This window comes from Physcomitrium patens, chromosome 3 (genome assembly GCF_059467195.1).
Source record: "Physcomitrium patens ecotype Gransden chromosome 3, ASM5946719v1, whole genome shotgun sequence".
In the NCBI taxonomy this organism is placed as follows: domain Eukaryota; kingdom Viridiplantae; phylum Streptophyta; class Bryopsida; order Funariales; family Funariaceae; genus Physcomitrium; species Physcomitrium patens.
The window spans coordinates 18400690-18418724 of record NC_143412.1 but is presented as its reverse complement, the minus strand read 5'-3'; the positions used below and the strand labels follow the sequence as shown (position 1 = coordinate 18418724).

General features: G+C 39.0%; 2 protein-coding genes and 1 long non-coding RNA gene across 5 annotated transcripts; 1 reads left to right on the top strand and 2 right to left on the bottom strand.

The window, feature by feature from the left end:
- Positions 1–2517: 2517 nt before the first annotated feature.
- LOC141045200 (uncharacterized) lies at positions 2518–3555 on the bottom strand. The gene is made up of 2 exons (XR_012217191.2): positions 3264–3555; positions 2518–2728 (listed from the first exon to the last, which is right to left on the bottom strand). It is a non-coding gene; the product is annotated as an uncharacterized LOC141045200 (long non-coding RNA).
- Positions 3556–3691: 136 nt separating this feature from the next.
- On the top strand, positions 3692–8819 carry LOC112279907 (uncharacterized). Of its 2 annotated transcripts, none has more exons than XM_024514654.3 (11): positions 3692–3871; positions 4207–4392; positions 4828–4980; positions 5223–5393; positions 5645–5989; positions 6272–6685; positions 6915–7022; positions 7136–7279; positions 7455–7706; positions 7969–8289; positions 8434–8819. In XM_024514654.3, the coding sequence occupies exons 2-11, from the start codon at positions 4300–4302 to the stop codon at positions 8602–8604; spliced, it is 2172 nt and encodes a 723-aa protein (XP_024370422.1). In that variant the 5' UTR covers positions 3692–3871; positions 4207–4299; the 3' UTR covers positions 8605–8819. The 2 variants fall into 2 exon arrangements, with proteins under 2 accessions (XP_024370422.1, XP_024370423.1); XM_024514655.3 differs by having other exon boundaries at positions 3732–3871; positions 4834–4980.
- A 475-nt stretch (positions 8820–9294) lies between these two features.
- LOC112279908 (reticulon-like protein B5) lies at positions 9295–13382 on the bottom strand. Of its 2 annotated transcripts, none has more exons than XM_024514657.3 (6): positions 13301–13382; positions 12313–12591; positions 10793–10973; positions 10346–10487; positions 9966–10035; positions 9295–9723 (listed from the first exon to the last, which is right to left on the bottom strand). In XM_024514657.3, the coding sequence occupies exons 2-6, from the start codon at positions 12473–12475 to the stop codon at positions 9560–9562; spliced, it is 720 nt and encodes a 239-aa protein (XP_024370425.1). In that variant the 5' UTR covers positions 12476–12591; positions 13301–13382; the 3' UTR covers positions 9295–9559. The 2 variants fall into 2 exon arrangements, with proteins under 2 accessions (XP_024370425.1, XP_024370424.1); XM_024514656.3 differs by having other exon boundaries at positions 12313–12511.
- Between the last annotated feature and the right edge of the window lie 4653 nt (positions 13383–18035).

Below are 18035 nucleotides of genomic sequence, written 5' to 3'. Positions count from 1 at the left end.
ATATTTAAATACCAATAGATTTAATTAAATGATATTATTACACTATAATATGCTATAATATATATATATATATATATATATATATATGACAATTAATTTATACTTGATTTAGATATGGAGTTGTTAAAGCTACACCTCTTTTTGCCATCTTATAATTGATTCCATCCATACCCCATCTTTGTCTCTTGTTCTTAGTTCTATATCCATGTTCTCTTCCTTCATTTCCTATCTCTTGTCCAAAACCTCCCTATCCCCATATCTCCCTCCCCCTCACCCTCCCTCATTCATGTCCTTCTTTCCATTTGATGTTCACAATCCTTTATTCTCATTTCGATCCCTCGTTCTTTGTACTCTATTCCAAACTCTTCCTCGTCCCCATTCTTCTCCCTCGTTCCTTATCTTCCAATGTTTTTTGCAAGCAATCAATATAAACTAACATACTTCATCTTCAATTCTTTCAAATTCCATGTATCATAATGTATTAACTAATTCTATTTTCATATTCCAACCTAGGATGTTATGACTTCTTGGTGCACACTATGAATATGTTCCACACCCCATCCAAGTTTATCAAAAATTCCACTTGAGCTTGCAATATCTAAATAAAGTATAAAATAATTATCATATAGTTGGCACTAAGAATGAAGGACGAAAACAAGAATGGAGAGGAATTTGGGATAGGAAACATGGAACAAGAGAGGGAAATAAGGGATGGAGAGAAGGAATGGATGGAATCAATCATGAGATGGCAAAAGGAGATTAAGCTTTAATAAATTCCTTTAAATGATAGATTATATTAGTTATAACTATTTTATAGGATTCTTGGAAATATTGCATATGTAGACATTAATTATAAATAATGCATATATTATCATATAATATTTTTTTAAATTAAATTTTTTCTATATATAATATTAAAAATAAATAAAATATTTTAATGATTTATGATTGCACCTATATAACACTATTTAATAACAATTTCAATACAATATATTTAAATCTTAGATTTATAAATTTAAAAACTATTGTCTTTCTATTAAACTTATTTTTGACATAAGTAATATTTTTTAATTTATAAATTTAAAATTATTTTCTTATCTATGCATTAATGACTTATTCAAGTTGCATATATTTTATTATATTTATTTAAAATTATTTTTATATTTATGGATAAAAAATATTTATTTAAAGATTGTAGTATTGATTGTCTTTACACATAATCCTATCTTATATTATTTGTTATAATTGATTCTAAAACAAACTTGTTACAATTATAATTTACATAGTTGGTATATTTTTGATTTTAAACTAAGAATTTACTTAAATAGATATAAATTTTTTATTATTTCAAAACATAATTATATATGAATAAATAATAAAAATTAAAGAATACTATATTTATTATCATTTTTTGATGTAAATTAATAAGTCCATAACATAATTTCTTTAGCAACACAATTAAGATAAAGTTTACCTTAATTTATAGGTACAATAATAGTTTTTAAAATTTTATTGGATTATTTAGATACTATATATGCTATTTTATTTTATTGTATATTGCAGCTTGTCAAAAATACCATGAAGAATTTTGATATAAGTAATAATCTACAAGGCCATTTTGATTTGAAATAAAAAAAGTTTTATAATTCATGCTTTATAATAATTGTAATTTTTAAAACCAAAGTATAAAAACACTCTATCTAGATAACATCAAAGAAACAAAATAACTTCAAAAGTGAACTTGAAACAATTCCATTATTAAATAGAGTATACAAAATATTCTGTTTATTTTATTCTTATTGCAAATAGAATGAAGGATTTTTTCGTTTTTGTGGAAGCAATATTCAAAAACCTATGAATTATCCACATTGGGTCCTTAAATTTCAAAAGAGGTATTATTAAAAACCTTATCAGCTAGAAGGATATTAAATTCTTCTAATAAATTAAGTCCAATTCCTTTGTAGTGGATAAGGTTTTTTCCATTCCATTTCCACAGGTTTTTTCAGTTTTAATGACCTCATAGAAAATCAGCTTCAGGTTTAAAGATTTGGGGATATGTAGTATTGTAAAATCAACCCAAGAGATCCTTTCTCTGTCGCAATCGTTTAGCATCAAGATTCCCAAGAAAAAAACTCAGTTGTACATGATATAACGCAAGAACTACACCCTGGTATTCTAACTTTTTGGATTAAAAAAATACATACATTGTCGTTTCAATGATAAAAGTCCATGGGTCAGAAACAAAACCCTTTTTATGTGATAAATGTGCACACGGTAGCTTCTGTTTGCTCTTATACGTAAACACGACCCTTCCCTGTTGTGTTAACAGAAAAACAAACCTGCGTCTGTGAATGGCAACAACAAAGAAATATGTATCGGCAATGTAAAGTCAAGTGAGAAAGTTGCGAAAGAACCCAAGTTGAGCTAAAGAAAACAAAAGCTCTGCCAAAATTATGCAAGGAAATGAGTGAGAAACAACATGAAATCATCATACAACTGGCAATTCGTGGCGAATGATTTAGAGTCGGCATGGGAAGGCATCTCTCTAGCAGCTAGAATAGCTGTTTGGGTATACAAAAATTGAAGTCAATGAACATGGTCAAGCCTTTTAAAACAACGAATCATCTTTAGGACTCTTCCTCCTGCCATCGAATTTGGGCCTTTGTTGTCGCTCTTGATACCTAGCCCATGCCCAGCGTCCCACTAAGTAAGCAGCCATTAGGTACACCTGCAAACTCACACAACACCCGGTCAGGCTTTGTGAACATTGTAAATGTATCAACAATTCAATGTTCTTGCCCATCCCGACCTAGTCCTAGAGCAACATAACCTAGGCCCATCCAACTTATGTACAGCACAAGATTGTCCTTGCATACGTCCTCAGACTTTCTCGACGCTATGAATTGATCAAAGGCTTTGATGTACAATTTGAAGTAAAATTAGCAGAAGATGAGAATGAGAAAAGAAGCACAGTGAGATAAGCTCTAAAATACGTATCTCTTTTCTGGAACCTGTTGCCAGTTGGTGGCATGCAAGTAGGTTTAAAGTGCAGAAACACAAACAGGAACAAGTAACAACCTCAAGCGCCACGCACTCTGCTCGTGGGCTGTTCATCTCATTGAAGCAGGGTATATTTAGAAAACACGACGCTGATCACTACAGAAAACAATTACAAAGAAAAACCAACTAAGATTGCAGCAATAGAGTTGTGAAGCACCATCTCCATGACACAAGGGTTATTAGGGCACAGAATTGCGTCCCACCTGTATCATGTTGCGCGCTGGTTTACTCTCAACCTCCGGCACCTCAGACTCCAGCTTCACAGGCTCCACCACAGGAGATTGCCTCGGGAATCTTGCAATGAGGGGTCCTTTCTTCAGCACCTCATCCCCACCTTCCTCTGACCTCAGCTGCTCAACAGACTCCATTTTTCTCCTAAACCCCAAACCCTAACAGAGTTCAAATTGTCTGAGAATCAATCCACCACCTATCAGACCCTCAAAACCCACACCAAAATGCTCCTTCTGACCCAAAATTTGTGCTCGCAATCAGCTCCTCGGATGGTCAATGAAGCCCAAACCAGGGAATTGAATCCCTCAGAAACTTGCTCGGCACCCACATCCACGGTGATGGGACAGCTGATGAACCCTCTCGGTGTTGGGGCGCGATCCTCCTTCTTAATTTTTTCCTTTTTTTGCAAATTGTTGCTGCTTCGCGGAGCTTTAGTTGCATCATTCTCGGTGTCTCTCATTTCGAATTAGTCAATTTTTCGTTTGGGTTTATCACGCATTTTATTTCCGTCCGCCTTTTATTTTGCTGTGTTGGACTTTTTGGCCGTTGGTAACTACAATTTTTGTCTATTTCTTTTCAGGTGAGTAATGGTTTTTGTCTATTCATTTTGAGGTTTGGCGTCTGTTGCTTTCCCTTCGATTGCTGGCTTCAGAATTTTGCTGTTGAATGTTGACGAAACAGTTTGTGCTAAGTTCTGTGGTTTCAGAAGGTTCTGTTTTTATGTGTGTTGCACTCGCGGGAGTAGTGTTAATTACTCTGGTGTTCGTTGGGCTGGCGACGAAGTAGTGAACACAATGAATTAGGTGAAGATTTTGGTGTCTGTGTTGACGGGCACTTTGTTGCTAGCTTTTGTCGTCTAATCGTGTGCATGAATGTTGTCTAGCTTTAACTTAACATCTGAAGCATTCTATTCAGGTGGTTGTAGTCTGTCCCGTGAGAAGAGGAGCCTTAATATTTATAGCAGAAGGAGAATTCTGAAGTGTGCTCTCTAGTTTTGCTTTCGTAAATATGGCCGACGATGATTCGGGACAGCCTAAGAACCGCCACTTGCCCCAGTCGAATGCGGACGAGAAGAACGGCGATATTGCAAATCCTATCAAGGTAAACAAAATGCATGAGGTAGCCCCAGGGTTTTTCTTTTTCGATTGCATGTTTTACGGATTCCTTTGATTTTTTATTATAGGTGAATCAATTCTGGGCAGCTGATTGCTTTCGGTATTTGTCTCCGTATTGCTAGTGCAAAATACCTTGCAGACGGGATTGCTATGCTTTTTAGGTTTCGGTTGCATTAGAGTTTTTACGGCTTTATTCCATGCTTGTGAGTGACAGTGCTCATTTTCAAGGAGAGACATGTTCCTTGTCTGTATGTTTATACTATCGTGAGGAGCTTTCTTGAAAGGTTCTGTCGGGTCATATTGAGGAATTTCGTGTATTCATTTTAGCCCTAACTTTTTCCTTGATATATAGAACGAACTGGGTCAGCTTTGGTTATTTCTACAGCTATGCAATTTATAACATTTGATTATTCCTTCGCAGGAACAGCAACCAACTGTGGGTGCAAGGCTTACTCAAGGGCGAACAGGTGGGCTTGGTGTGGGTCATTTGGGAGTGAAGATGCTAAGATCCGGAGAGAATCCTACGAAGGACGATGATGGCGACGACGACGACGACGACGACGCAGACGACGACGTTAGTTTGATCCCACTTGTCACCTTCTTTGTACATTTTTACGATCGTTCATTTATTTATTAGCACACAACATGAACCTTGCATTGCATTGCGGCGAGCTAGATGAAGAGCTGGGTGACGATGTCGAGGTAGGCGGGTGCCTGAGGTGGATGGAGTTGCAGTGTATATTTAGAAGCACTTGAGGAGCTCTTGCAAAGTTCGTGATGGATTCTAAATTGTGGTACGGATCTAATGTCGAACAGGAAATAGAAGGAGCGGCTGATGAATTGCCTGGCGATGAAGCAGATATACACGATGGTCTGCGTACTCATTTTCCTCTTTCGTTCGGGAAGCAAGAAGCAAAAGCCGTACCGCTGGAGTCCATTCATTCGAAGACCAAGCGCGGGGAGGTCGTTGCTGAGCGTTTGCTCTTGGTGAGTACACAACATCCATCGATGTGATTGAGCTGGCATATCAAGTTGTTACAGACTTTTCTAAACTAGAGGTTTCTTTACTTCACTTTAGATTAAGTTGGAATCGGTATTTCGTGCTAGTTGTCACAGGATTGTTGGACTAGATGAGGTGGCTTAAATCGAACTTTCACGCATATTCTCTCCTATTTCTGGTTCTGCAGGACATATTGATTCTTATGAATTGCACCTAAAACATGTTTGTTTATGTGCAGAAATCTGCAAACAAATTGAAAAGTGAGGCTTCACGAAGATCTGGCCAAATCCAGTTTGCATCTGCAGGGAGTCAATTCTATGGACCTCCGCGACCTCCGGCAGCTAGGGCTGATGAAGACATTGTGGGACCTCCTCGTCCGGAGACAATCGTGAATGATGAAGACGTGGTTGGACCTCCCCGACCTCCAGCTACAGTTGAGGATGAAGACATAGTAGGACCACCACATAGGCCGGGGACAAGTAGCACTGAGGATGAAGACGGTGGTGAGGACGAGGCAGATGAAGACGACGATGAGTATCGCTTTCCTCTCAGTAATGAGATCGTACTCAAAGGCCACACCAAGGCACGCCACCTTCTGCTCGCTTGCTTTTAGAGGTTGGTTCATACATGGGTTGAACGATCTAAGTTGAACGTCTACATGCTGATGGATTCTGAAAGAGAAAAAGCAAATTAATCTAGTCATACTATTTACGAATATAAAAATGAAGGATATTTCATACCCAAAGATTTTCAGAAGTCACTATAAGAATCATGATTATTAGGAAATGTTTCGCAGGGTTTGTTTCATACCCATGCCCTCGCGCTTATTAATTATTGTACCCGATTCCTATTATCTTATCAACAGGTGGTGACAGCTATTGCAGTGGATCCAACAGGGTCGAGGGTTCTGACTGGAGGCTACGATTACTCTGTAAGGATGTATGATTTTCAAGGGATGAATGCCCAGCTTCGCTCCTTCCGTCAGATCGAACCCAGTGAAGGTCATCAGCTTCGTGCTCTCAGCTGGTCTCCCACAGCAGATCAGTTTATTGCTGTAACCGGTTCTGCAACAGCGAAAATATATGACAGAGATGGGTTTACACAAGGAGAATTTGTAAAGGGAGATATGTATATACGGGATCTAAAGAATACCAAAGGTCACATTTCTGGCCTTACTGGTGGGCACTGGCATCCAAAAGAACGTCAAACTGCGCTTACTTCATCTGAGGATGGATCATTAAGAATCTGGGATGTGACAAACTTCAAAACTCAAAAACAGGTAACTTGCGCACCTCCTTGATTTCTATATGTCACTTAGTCCTGCATCCTTAAAGTGCTTTATGAAATTGTTTCATGTATTTTTGCTTTGGTATTCAAAAGGCACCTCTCACAATAAGCGTCTATGTAACATGAGTGATAACATCCTGTTGTCTCGCATATCTAGTCATCCATATCGTAGAAGATATTTTTTTAAAACTCAATTGCTACGGTTTGTATTGTTTGCACAGGTCGTAAAGCCAAAGCTTGCAAGACCAGGGAGAGTTTCAGTCACAGCTTGCGCGTGGGGCCTGAATGGCAACTGTGTGGCGGGTGGTCTTGCTGATGGATCTATTCAGGTCAGCTTTTAGTAAAGCCTTGTTAAAAAATCTTTTGTTCTCGCTTTCATAGACATTTAATTTAAAACTTTCAAATTGACCAATTTTTAATATCATTTCAATCGACTTTTCAGATTTGGAATGTAAAAGCTGGTTGGGGGAGCCGCCCCGACATTTATATTAGCAACGCCCATGAAAATGGCGATGATGTTACAAGTCTCTGTTTTTCTGGAGATGGGAATACCCTTCTTTCTCGTAGCACAGATTCTACTGTTAAGGTATATTTTCCTCCCTCATGTATTTGAGTGGGGACACCTGAATATGCTTGGAACTCGTTTTGCGTAGGAGGCGATCGACTTGGCTCTTCAAAGATGTTTCAAATTCAAAGATAATCACTTAGCATTATATCAGCATCCTCACAACTCGATTTAACGTGGAACTTGCTTTTCCCAGGTGTGGGATGTGCGAAAACCGAAGGCACCATTAAAGACTTTTGGTGATTTGCCGAACTCATACGCTCAAACTACCGTCTCCTTCAGCCCTGATGAGCGTCTGATTATGACTGGGACATCAACTGAAAAAGAAGGAAACAAAGGAGGATTGCTCGTCTTCTTCGATAGGCAGCGATTGGAGTTTGTTAGGAGAGTCGGCGTTTCTGCCGATCAAAGCGTAGTATGCTCTCTTTGGCACCCCAAACTTAACCAGGTACAAACTCCACTCGTAGTTCGAACTTGTCTTCTCGACTTTTGAAAGTTACAAAGTCTATGGTATATATGCTTATTCAAACTATATGGTTTGCCGCTCAAGTCTTTCATATATGTCCTTCTAACACCAGAAAATCAGCTTGACATATGTTAATCCTCTTCACGACCCTGTGAAACACATAAAACAACTGGTTTGAATTTCTGGAGTAGTCGAGAAACCTGATCATAGCGATGCTTTGCTGATATGTGAGTTTTTTTCGCAGATTTTTGCAACAACAGGAGATAAAAAGCGAGGTGGAACCCATGTATTGTACGACCCAGCTATTAGCGAGAAGGGGGCTCTAGTTTGTGTTGCTCGTGCTCCTCGTAAGAAATCCATTGAAGACATGGAGGCAAAGCCTGTGGTACATAATCCACACGCATTGCCTCTCTTCAGAGATGCTCCCAGCAGAAAGAGAGCCCGTGAGAAAGCTCGTAATGATCCCATCAAGTCCAAGAGACCAGATTTGCCGATGAGTGGACCTGGATTTGGTGGTCGTGTTGGTACAACCAAGGGCAGCTTACTTACACAATATCTCATGCGGGTTAGTAGATGCTCCTTGATTAATTTCTTGTTTTATGTTTATGGTCATTGGTCCTGCAGTACCATGTTTTCTGTCATCCAATACACCAGTTACACCTGAGTGGAGAGTCTGCTGATAAGAATGAACAACGCGAGGGTCGTGCAGGAAGGAGGCATGATAAAAGAGACGTGGATGGACGAGGACCCACGCGAAGCAATCTTGAAACATGCAGATGCAGCTGCCAAGGATCCCACATTTTTTGGACCTGCATATGCTGAAACCCAGCCCCAAACTATATTCCATGAGTCCGATGAGGAGGAAGAGGATGGTAAGTAATTCGAAGGCATAGTGCTTTTCTTTGAAATAGTAAAATGCAAAGTTATCGGTAGTAAATTACAAGCTGGAGTATCGGCTTAAACAATGAACCAAGAGCATAAATCTTGTGTATGTGGTAACAATTATCTCAGATATCATATGGTTCTGAACTTTTAAGCAGTTATCCAATACAGCTGAATGAAAGTTGAATGAGTAAATTGGCAATTGGTTACTAATATTCCTGCAAACTATTGTTTATGGGCTATAGATATCTCTAAACTATAAACAAAACATTTTTTCTCTCTTCATTTGTTACTTTATTCATTACGAGAATCTTTCCAGAGGTGGGATAAGTGTTTATTAGATGGGACGATCGTAGGAAAACTCAACAGTCAATCTAACAATGTGAGCAGTAAAGCCATTATTCCCCACCAAGTCCTTTCAAAGTGATAAAATTCCGCAGTCGGTGATCGAAACCAGCCGTGAAGACCCACTACTGATACCCTAATATTTTCACCTAGCACTTTCACAACCACCAACATCTCCTGCCATGCTCCACATTTCTCCTTCCATTTGCAGCATTGCAGTACCATCTGCGTCGCTGCTCACAAACATCACCCCCTTCACAACCACCACACCAACATTCCCCTCCGCTCTCACATTCCACACTCGCCCACCCCCTCAACTTCACACACCACTTCGCACCTCAAGTTCAAGAAGAAATATGAATGCCCACAAGGGACGCGTTTACGAAACAAACTGAACATAACTGTGCATTCGTATTTCGTGACACCCGCTTGCATCACTCCTACCACGCTGCACATTGTAAACTCCGCAGCTACATACGTCCAAAGCTTCAGCTATATGTCTACGTCCTACTCTCCACCAGTTACATACGTATATACAGGTCCTTCACCCGCTTGGATGCAACCTACTCATCCCCCTCCTCTCCCCCTGCGGACCCCCCCCTGAGAACCTACAACTTCTTCTTAGCCGGGGCTCTAGGAATCTTCTGTAGCACTGCGTTATCGATCTTCTTATACTGGACGCTCGCCGTGTCCGCTGCCTTCCGTGCATGGTGATCGATCACGTCCTCGTACTTGTCGAAGATGAACGGAACCACGTGCAGCAACACGATGCCTGTCACACAACCACCGTCACGTCAACGCCTGCACACCGCAACCCCCTCCTCCCTCATCCATCCACCATACACGACTTCGCCGCGTCATCAATCAAACTACTCCACTTCCTCACCCAACTCGCAAACCTCACATACCATCCCAACTTCCACTGCACCTCCTTCCATGTCCACAGCAAGCAAACACGTAAACAAACCACCACGCCATTGCTTCACGCTTGCTCACACAAGGCACCCCACTTACCGATCCATATGCAAGTCAGGAAGTTGAACCACGAGGTCACTGTCGACACCACATACAAGAAAGCAATCACCTGCACATCACAACAACCATTCCTTCAACTCGTCAAACTCCCATCACTGCCTCTGGAAACACGTCACACCAACATGTATTCCCAACCCACGGATTCGGTCAGTTGCCCACGCCTTCATCACATACTCAATGCCCAGGCACGCATTCTACAACGCACTCCAGCCCCATCAGCCGACCAGGCTCCACCGGCAAGTTTAGACAGATGAAAGCACACAAGCGTTCAAACTCAACGACCACGGTAAAGATCCACACATGCAAAGCTCCTCAAACTCAAAAGGTCAAGTCAGTGATAACATGCCCAAAACACTTACAATGAAAAATAGCTTGAAGTCCTTGCCAAGAGCAACAGTACGAGCAGCACTCAAAGCCTTGTTCACTTCATTCCGGAAAACACTCGCCGTGCTCAGAACAAAATCCTCCGAGAGAGACAGCTCTGGAACCGGTGGGCCAGGCCTGACCAGATTCACAGCAAAACCACGTTATTAAGAAAGTAGCAGTCATGAACGAAATACTGAGGCCCCCGACAAAGAGAGAAAAATCCCAAAAGTGAACTATAGCACTGTAAATGATACACAAAATATTAAACGCGGTTATTTTCAATGTAGAAGTTTTAACAATATAATTTGGACCAAGAATAAGGCTGAAATTACTACACTGGCAGGAACGATTTTGACACCATGTATATACTGTACGACTATACTTCGAAGGCAATACAAGGAACTAATTGACTTTTTTTGTATACAGGAGTAGAGCAAGACCTCTTCAATAGAGCGGCAACGTTCGACCAGACAAAGAGAACGACAGTGATGAGCATGAGGATATTGCATATCAGTGTCGTAATTGTGTAGCCAGATTTTTCTACTAAGAACCAGATGAGGGTAGATCCACCCAAAGTTCCAGCAGAAAGGTACTTGTCCCTCCAAAGAGCCGAATCGGCAGCTGCATTTAAAAAAGCAAGGAATTAATCCATCAAACAGTTGAGAATGAACTGATTATGAAAGGACGAACACAAAATGATTAGAATGCAAATCGGAGCTAAAGGAGCCAACGGCACATATACTGGTAGAAATCGTGTTCGAGGAAGAAATGCTTCGTAGAACTAAAAGGCACATGAACTCCAACTCAAAGTCAATGCCAAACAATCTTGCATAAAGATTGTTTACCACGTCACCTAACATATTCTGGACAAATGAATACAGAATAACGTGAAGCTCATTGATCATCGAAGTCTCTGAAAGGAAGACGTAGGATAACATAGTAAACCCAAATCGAAGAACTTGACGACACTGTCCGTTACAGCTAACCAGCGGAAAACACATCCACAATCCATAATCCAGAGAGACAAAGGGGACGCCTTTAGAACCCCGAGACTTGTATGTCTGGATGAATCATAGCGACTTGCTAAACGATCAACCAGACCTACAAAACATAGAAAGGAATTTTCACAAAACGGCCTGTTGAGTACGAGTCAGGGAAAAGTTTCACACAATCGGTTGGCTACTGTAGATACTGGTGATGCCTTCGTAAGGCAATAGAATATATAGATTCTATATTAAACGTCCTCTTATATACTGAAACTGAAAATTCGGTCCCTTGAGACTGAACCATATCAAGAGAGGAAAAGAAATCAAACAATGAAACACATACACAAATAGAAGCAAGTACATATTAAATTATCCAAGAACATGAACTTAATCCTTTATAGAGTAAAGAATCGTTCTATAAATAAAAAGGTTCAGTGTAAGCTTTTTAAGGAGCACATATAAATTATTTAACGTCTCGAACATGACAAAAACGTTGAGCTGCTAAATCAAGAAGAAGTAAGACATCACCACAAAAACTAACAACTCACAGGACAAGGCCCCAAACATGAAAAAACACAAAAAACTGAAATAACAAAAAGGGAAACATGAAACTAAAGTCAGATTAGAGTGATTTGAAAACTGCAAATTTAATTACAGAAGCACTCTGCATCAACATAACTGAGACACACCAATTACAAGATCAAGGTTATACTGATCGCAAACAAAAAAACATATTACGGTAGAGTGAACACGATTCTGGGTTCTCAAGCTACAGCTTCCTAGTCCCTGTCAGACTGCTCTCAATCAGGAGTTTGACTACATGCTAAAATTGCTGGCTTCGTGACTCAGGCCAATATCTCGACATACACCAAACCAAATAAAAATTCCAGGCACGCCCAAATTTCGCCCAAAACGGCTACTCTGAATGACCAGGTGAAAATGTATAATGAATCCTTTGAATATATTAAACATACCTCGGCCTCCGCCTAGAAGCTGATGAACAGACTTATCCTTCGTCAAGAACCGATTGCGAGGCGCGTACTCTGATGTAGGAGCAGTGTCAGAAGCAGGCATCCTGTTGAAATTGTCCATCACAGGGTTTGGGCCACCCTGCGACACATCACTTTGTTCTGACATGGTGCTTGATTCGTATTGAATGTATACACCTCAGATCTGCAAAATTCAATACGAATCGAAATTTATTCTCTTGAAGTCGAATCGGAGCGACAAGCTTCAGGCGTGGATAAGAAAAACTGTAAAGATCACCAGACAATGCATCAGATGAACAACCAGGAAGCAACATGCAAACAAAAATAATAATAAAAAAAAAAAACTAGAGTAAGCCGAAGACCATAGAGCTAGCACCTACTGTTAGAATTCAACACAGCCAAGAAGAGGATCATCCTCAACCTTGAAGCATCTCAACAAACAGCAGTCTAACCATGCTAATCTGTTGAAAAATGACGTGGCATGTTTTTCTCCACAGGAAATCCAAAATTCCACACCATGTACGCAAATGACAATCAGGAAATAAGCGGAGGACCTAAAACACCATCAAGCACGGCTAGAATAGTCCGCCTTCGATTCCACCGGGTTTTCCGGTAAGACAACGGAACACACCCGAATCATCCCCCACCCCCTAGAATCTGATCCTCTCCATCTCCCGAAAAATGCATGCACATCAACTCCTGAAACCCAAATGCCATTCCACGTCCAAGACCACCAATACCACCATGCCTCTCCGGTACCGTAACCCCGCCAAGAGCAAAAATCTCACAAACACCGAAAAAAACCCCACCACTGTACAACACCGCTACATCGAACCCCTTCAATTCCAGCAATTAGGCCTAGATCTTCCGACTACGACAAACGCCCCGACCCCGCAATCTTCCATCCCCGCTCAATTCCGACCCCCACTGCGACCTAATCCCACACCACCGCATCCTCGAAACAAAACCTTACCTAAGCTGAAGCAACGTGAGGGCCTGCAAGAGAGAATTCGCTCTCAGCTCTCACACAGAACAACGATGGAGATGCACGAGCAACAATTTTTTTTTCGCAGAACATGAGGCAGTCCGAACAAAAGAGCGTCTCGAGAGGAGGACGGTCGGTGCGTGGGTCCGCAGGTCGGTCAAAATGGCGGTCGGTCGGTGGAGTTTCGTGAACGGACCATGACACATTCCGCCCACACCAGACCTCGCGGTCGCAAATCTACGTGGCACCTTGCATGCTCAGTCAGCAGGTCTACGTGGCAGATCAAGCTCGTGCCACATTGAACTCTCCTCGTAGGGTCCAATTTGCTGCTGGGGTAATAGCTTCAGGGTGCTGCCACATCTCTCTCTCTCCTTATTGCCTTGTCTTTTAGTTGTAGATTCTTAACAAGGTTGAAGGAAGGAAGGAGTCCCTGCATTCCAATCGGAGTCTGGACAAAAGCGGGCCCCAAATATCAACCCCTCCCATGCCTGCCTCCGCATTTATTATCCTTCACTATTTGGAATTAATAAGTAGATAAATCAACGAATGAGACACACAACTTTTTGGCACTTGGGAATATCACACCATAGTTGGTGCATGTAACCTATGATATGATTTATTTTTTTAATTTTTTGTTGATAGGATGATGTGTGTGCAATGGCTACTTGTGTAGACCAATATATTGAGCAACAGCCGCTTGTCCTGTCTCTGATACACCATAATTGCTGGCTTTATGGCTCATCCACCCTTGGTATCTTATGAGTTGTGTTTTTCCAATTGGGTGGTGAATTATTTCAGCAAATCTTGACTTTGGGTGTGGTTAAATAATGACCATTTTGTTGTTCTATGTGTAATCATTTTGAATTTCTTCAACATACTTTTATGGATGATCTTCATCCATATGAAAGGAATGTGGGGACAGAGGTCATGGAATTGAAATAGTAAACATATAAACATAAAAATCCAAAAATTTACACTTATCAGGATATTTTGGACGTTCACAATCCATTTTGACAAAAACCTTGAGATGTATAAAAAGGTTTCCAAAAATAATTTTGATTTAAAATTTTAGAATATACTGATATTGGTTGCTTTAATAGTTTACAAATCTCAGAAGTCTTTAAAGGTGAAGAATCAAATAGTATATCAATTTAAGATTTGTAATATATATATATATATATATATATATTCATTGTTAAGACAATCAATTCAATTCTATAGGTTAAATCATTGAATAACTGTAGAATGGGTAGAAATTCGTTTTTATAAGTTATGGATAAAGTAGATTAATCAGTCCTAGAGTTGTCAATTCAGTAGGTGGAATGATTGAATTAGTTGTAAAAAAATAATTAAGTAGGGAATAATGGTTAGAATCTAAAATTTCAGAAGTAAAGCATAAATAAGTTGAAGAAGATATTGGAAGAGATAGACTGTGATAGTCATAAGCCAAGGTAAGCTTGGTGCTACCTCTTTGTTCTCTTTGTTTTCTTTGAACGTTGAAGAGTAATAGATAGTTTCTGAATACTATGAAGTGAATCTGTGGAATAAATCAGAGATTGATTTATGAGATATTGAGTATGTAATTGGAGTATTGTGTGATTGAATTATTATGAGAAGATATTAAAAATTTGTTATCAAATTTTGTGGGGAATTGATTTTGGATGGAAGATTATAATTGTTGTTAATTGAGAATTGTGTGTATTTCAATAGAAGAAGTCTGTGATTACAGAAATTGTGTGAAGCAAGATTGGTTGGAATAGAAGACTGTTATTTTTGGTGTTGGATGGAATTTGTGTGTTTTGAGTGGTCTTTTGAGAGCGAACAATTGCGCATTGTTGTTATCAATTGATGAAGAAATATTGTTAGTAGGAGAAAATATTGTAGTATGCTTTGGTGTTGTAGTGGTTCAAAATATGGTTAATTATGTTACTCTAATATGTAAACTCATGTAATTAATCTTTTCCTATGTTCGAATCTCCTTTTATAGGTTTATTTTGAAAGAAATTTGTAGAATAAGTAAAATGACAACCACATTTTGGCATCGCTACCGAGGATCAATAATTGTATTGAGTGTTAGGAATTAGCTGCTAAACGAGTAGTTTTGGATGTTGCACAAAGATGTTATAAAATTGAATTGATTCGAAAGTGAAGAAAAAAGGTAATTGGATGGGAGTTAAGAAGCAAATTCAGTAGTATATACTGAAAGATTGTGGTTATTAAAAATGAGAACATTGTAGTAAAAAAAACATGCAAGTGGAAAGAAAGACAAGAGAAAATGCAAGCAAGAAAATTGTTACAAAACGAGCAAAAATATAAGCAAAAAAATTATTACGAAACATGCAAGAATGCAAGTTAAAAAAGAAGCATCGACAAAGTTGGATAAAGCCATGGTTGCATGTCTATCGACATATTTGAGCATGTTCAGAAGCTGACTGACCTCTAATATTTCAGACATATATACCTTTAAGAAAATTGCTAAAAATACTCGTAAAATTTTTTGTCAATAGTCTAGCGTATCTCTTAAGCTCGTTAACTACAAGTAGAGAAAATATAGAAAAATTGGGTACTCCATTGGATACTTTTCCAATAGCAAAAACTGCCAATTCTATCAAAATTGATTCCGTAGAATGGCATAAATTGCTTGCCAATAAGGACCAATTTAGTGTGTGTCAAAATCCATCATTTTCACCTCCAATTCAACCAATACACTTATTTAGGGATAATAATAGTAAATTGAGGAGGTTAGAAAGTTCAAAAAAGATATTTGGAGAAGGAAGTGGTTATTTTAATAAGAGATTAAGCGACACATTGTCCTCTTCAATGACGACAAGTGGTCAAGCAGTTCCAATAGCACTCCAAATGGGAGACGTGGGCGATCACATAATTAGCATGGCTCCATTATCTACTTTTAGAGGCTTTCTAGATGTAGATCAAGATCAACACTTGTCTTAGTTCTTAACGACATGTGTAACCAATAATGATAAAACTGAAGATATTTGGTTGCAATAGCTATCAACAATCTTAAAAGACACGACGTTTGAATGGTATAACTGCAAACTTATGGATCAATTTTCTAATTAGAAGGCATTGAAGAATGCATTTTGAATCCATTTTTGGCCAATTAGTTTTGAGAATCGATTTTGAGAAAGATTAATGAATAGCAAAATGAGTCTAGGAGAGGCAATAGAATCATACTATGGCCATGTGGCAGATATACTCCACAAGTGGGTGAATCATCAAATGCAAGAGGCTTTTGTATTGTCCATATTAATCAACGGATTGTACATACCCGAACTAAAAATGTTTGTAAAAGAGACTCAACCAAATATGGTAACTGCATCTCTTAATCGAGCCAAGGTTTGGGAAGAATGCCATTATGACCAATTTTTAACTACAAGAGCTACTATGATTCTAGTTCAAGGAAATTATCAAATCCCAGCATGGAATGGAGCAGTGGTTAGTTATCCCAAAGTGTTTGATACAAGTACCAATTCAAGTATTAATACACATAGAACAGTTAATGTCACCCCATTGCAAGCTATACCACCAAACATAGCTATGTCGTAGTCCCCATACTTCTCTTATCAACAGCAATCATTGTCTATAATAGAGTTGCTAATAGTATCAGCTCAGAAGGATTCTAACGAAACCTTGTTAAATTTGACTAAGAAAATGGAGGAAATAGTAGTCAATATGACGAAGAATAAACAAATAAGGTAAAAACCTACTAATACTAGGCCCAATATATGGTACAGTAATTGTAAGGGCCAAGATCATTTGGTGACAAAATGCCCCTCTCCTCCACAAATGATTGTGCAATGTACATTCTATAGAAGAAACCATTTGGGAGCTAATTGTTGAAATTAAAAAATACAACAATAGTTTAGTAACGAGACCATGATCTCACCCTCTCAGTGGAATATCAATCAAGTTCAAATGGGAAATATATTTGACTGGAACACAAATCGTTCAAATAGGCAAAATCAAGCCTTTAATAACTTTCAAGGTCCAAATTATAACTCGAGTTTTGTATCAAATTTCCATAACAATGTGAAGGAACAACCAAGATATCAGCAATATTCTCCATCACCGCAATCGATTTCAATTACCTCCATATCAACAGGACAACCAAGATCATTTACCAATTCAACTTGGAATAGACATAGTTAGTATATATCGGTGGAGACACCCAATATGCCTCATGGAGGTGGAAGAAGACCACTTTGTTGTTATTGTTGCAAGCAGATTGATCATTATGCTAGTGAATGTCCTAATCCAAGAGTTAGTGATGACTATGCTTTAGTTTGTGGCAATTGTAAACATTTGGAGCATACATATGAGTAGTGTAATGCTCTATTCAATTTCAACAACCATGATCAACAGATCCAGCTACAAAGTAAGATCGAGGATAATAATTGAGGTCTCCAAGTTCCTCGATAAATTGAGTGGAATGTGTCCAAGCAGTACTTACTAGGAGGCAAAAGGAAAAAAGACCAATTCAACATTTGGATGAATTTATTGCAAAAGACCAATTTAATTCAATTATGGGAACATCAAATCTAGTTCTGGGCATCTTATCAATGATGAAACTTGGCTCATCTATGCAAATCAATAAGGTCCCAACCACCAAGTTTTTGGCTCAGTCTAAACCAGTTCTGTCCTTTGTGTAGTTCTAAGAGACATCTTACTTATTAAAAGATCTTTTTGTAGATGGACATTTCGA

Coding starts and splice junctions, on each gene's coding strand:
- LOC112279907 (XM_024514654.3), top strand. CDS start 4,300: ATGGCCGACGATGATTCGGGACAGCCTAAGAACCGCCACTTGCCCCAG. Junction 4,981..5,222: donor ACGACGACGCAGACGACGAC/GTTAGTTTGATC, acceptor AATGTCGAACAG/GAAATAGAAGGAGCGGCTGA. Junction 7,280..7,454: donor GCACAGATTCTACTGTTAAG/GTATATTTTCCT, acceptor TGCTTTTCCCAG/GTGTGGGATGTGCGAAAACC.
- LOC112279908 (XM_024514657.3), bottom strand. CDS start 12,475: ATGTCAGAACAAAGTGATGTGTCGCAGGGTGGCCCAAACCCTGTGATG. Junction 10,488..10,792: donor GTTGCCGCTCTATTGAAGAG/GTCTTGCTCTAC, acceptor GAATCTGGTCAG/GCCTGGCCCACCGGTTCCAG. Junction 9,724..9,965: donor CCTGACTTGCATATGGATCG/GTAAGTGGGGTG, acceptor GTTGTGTGACAG/GCATCGTGTTGCTGCACGTG.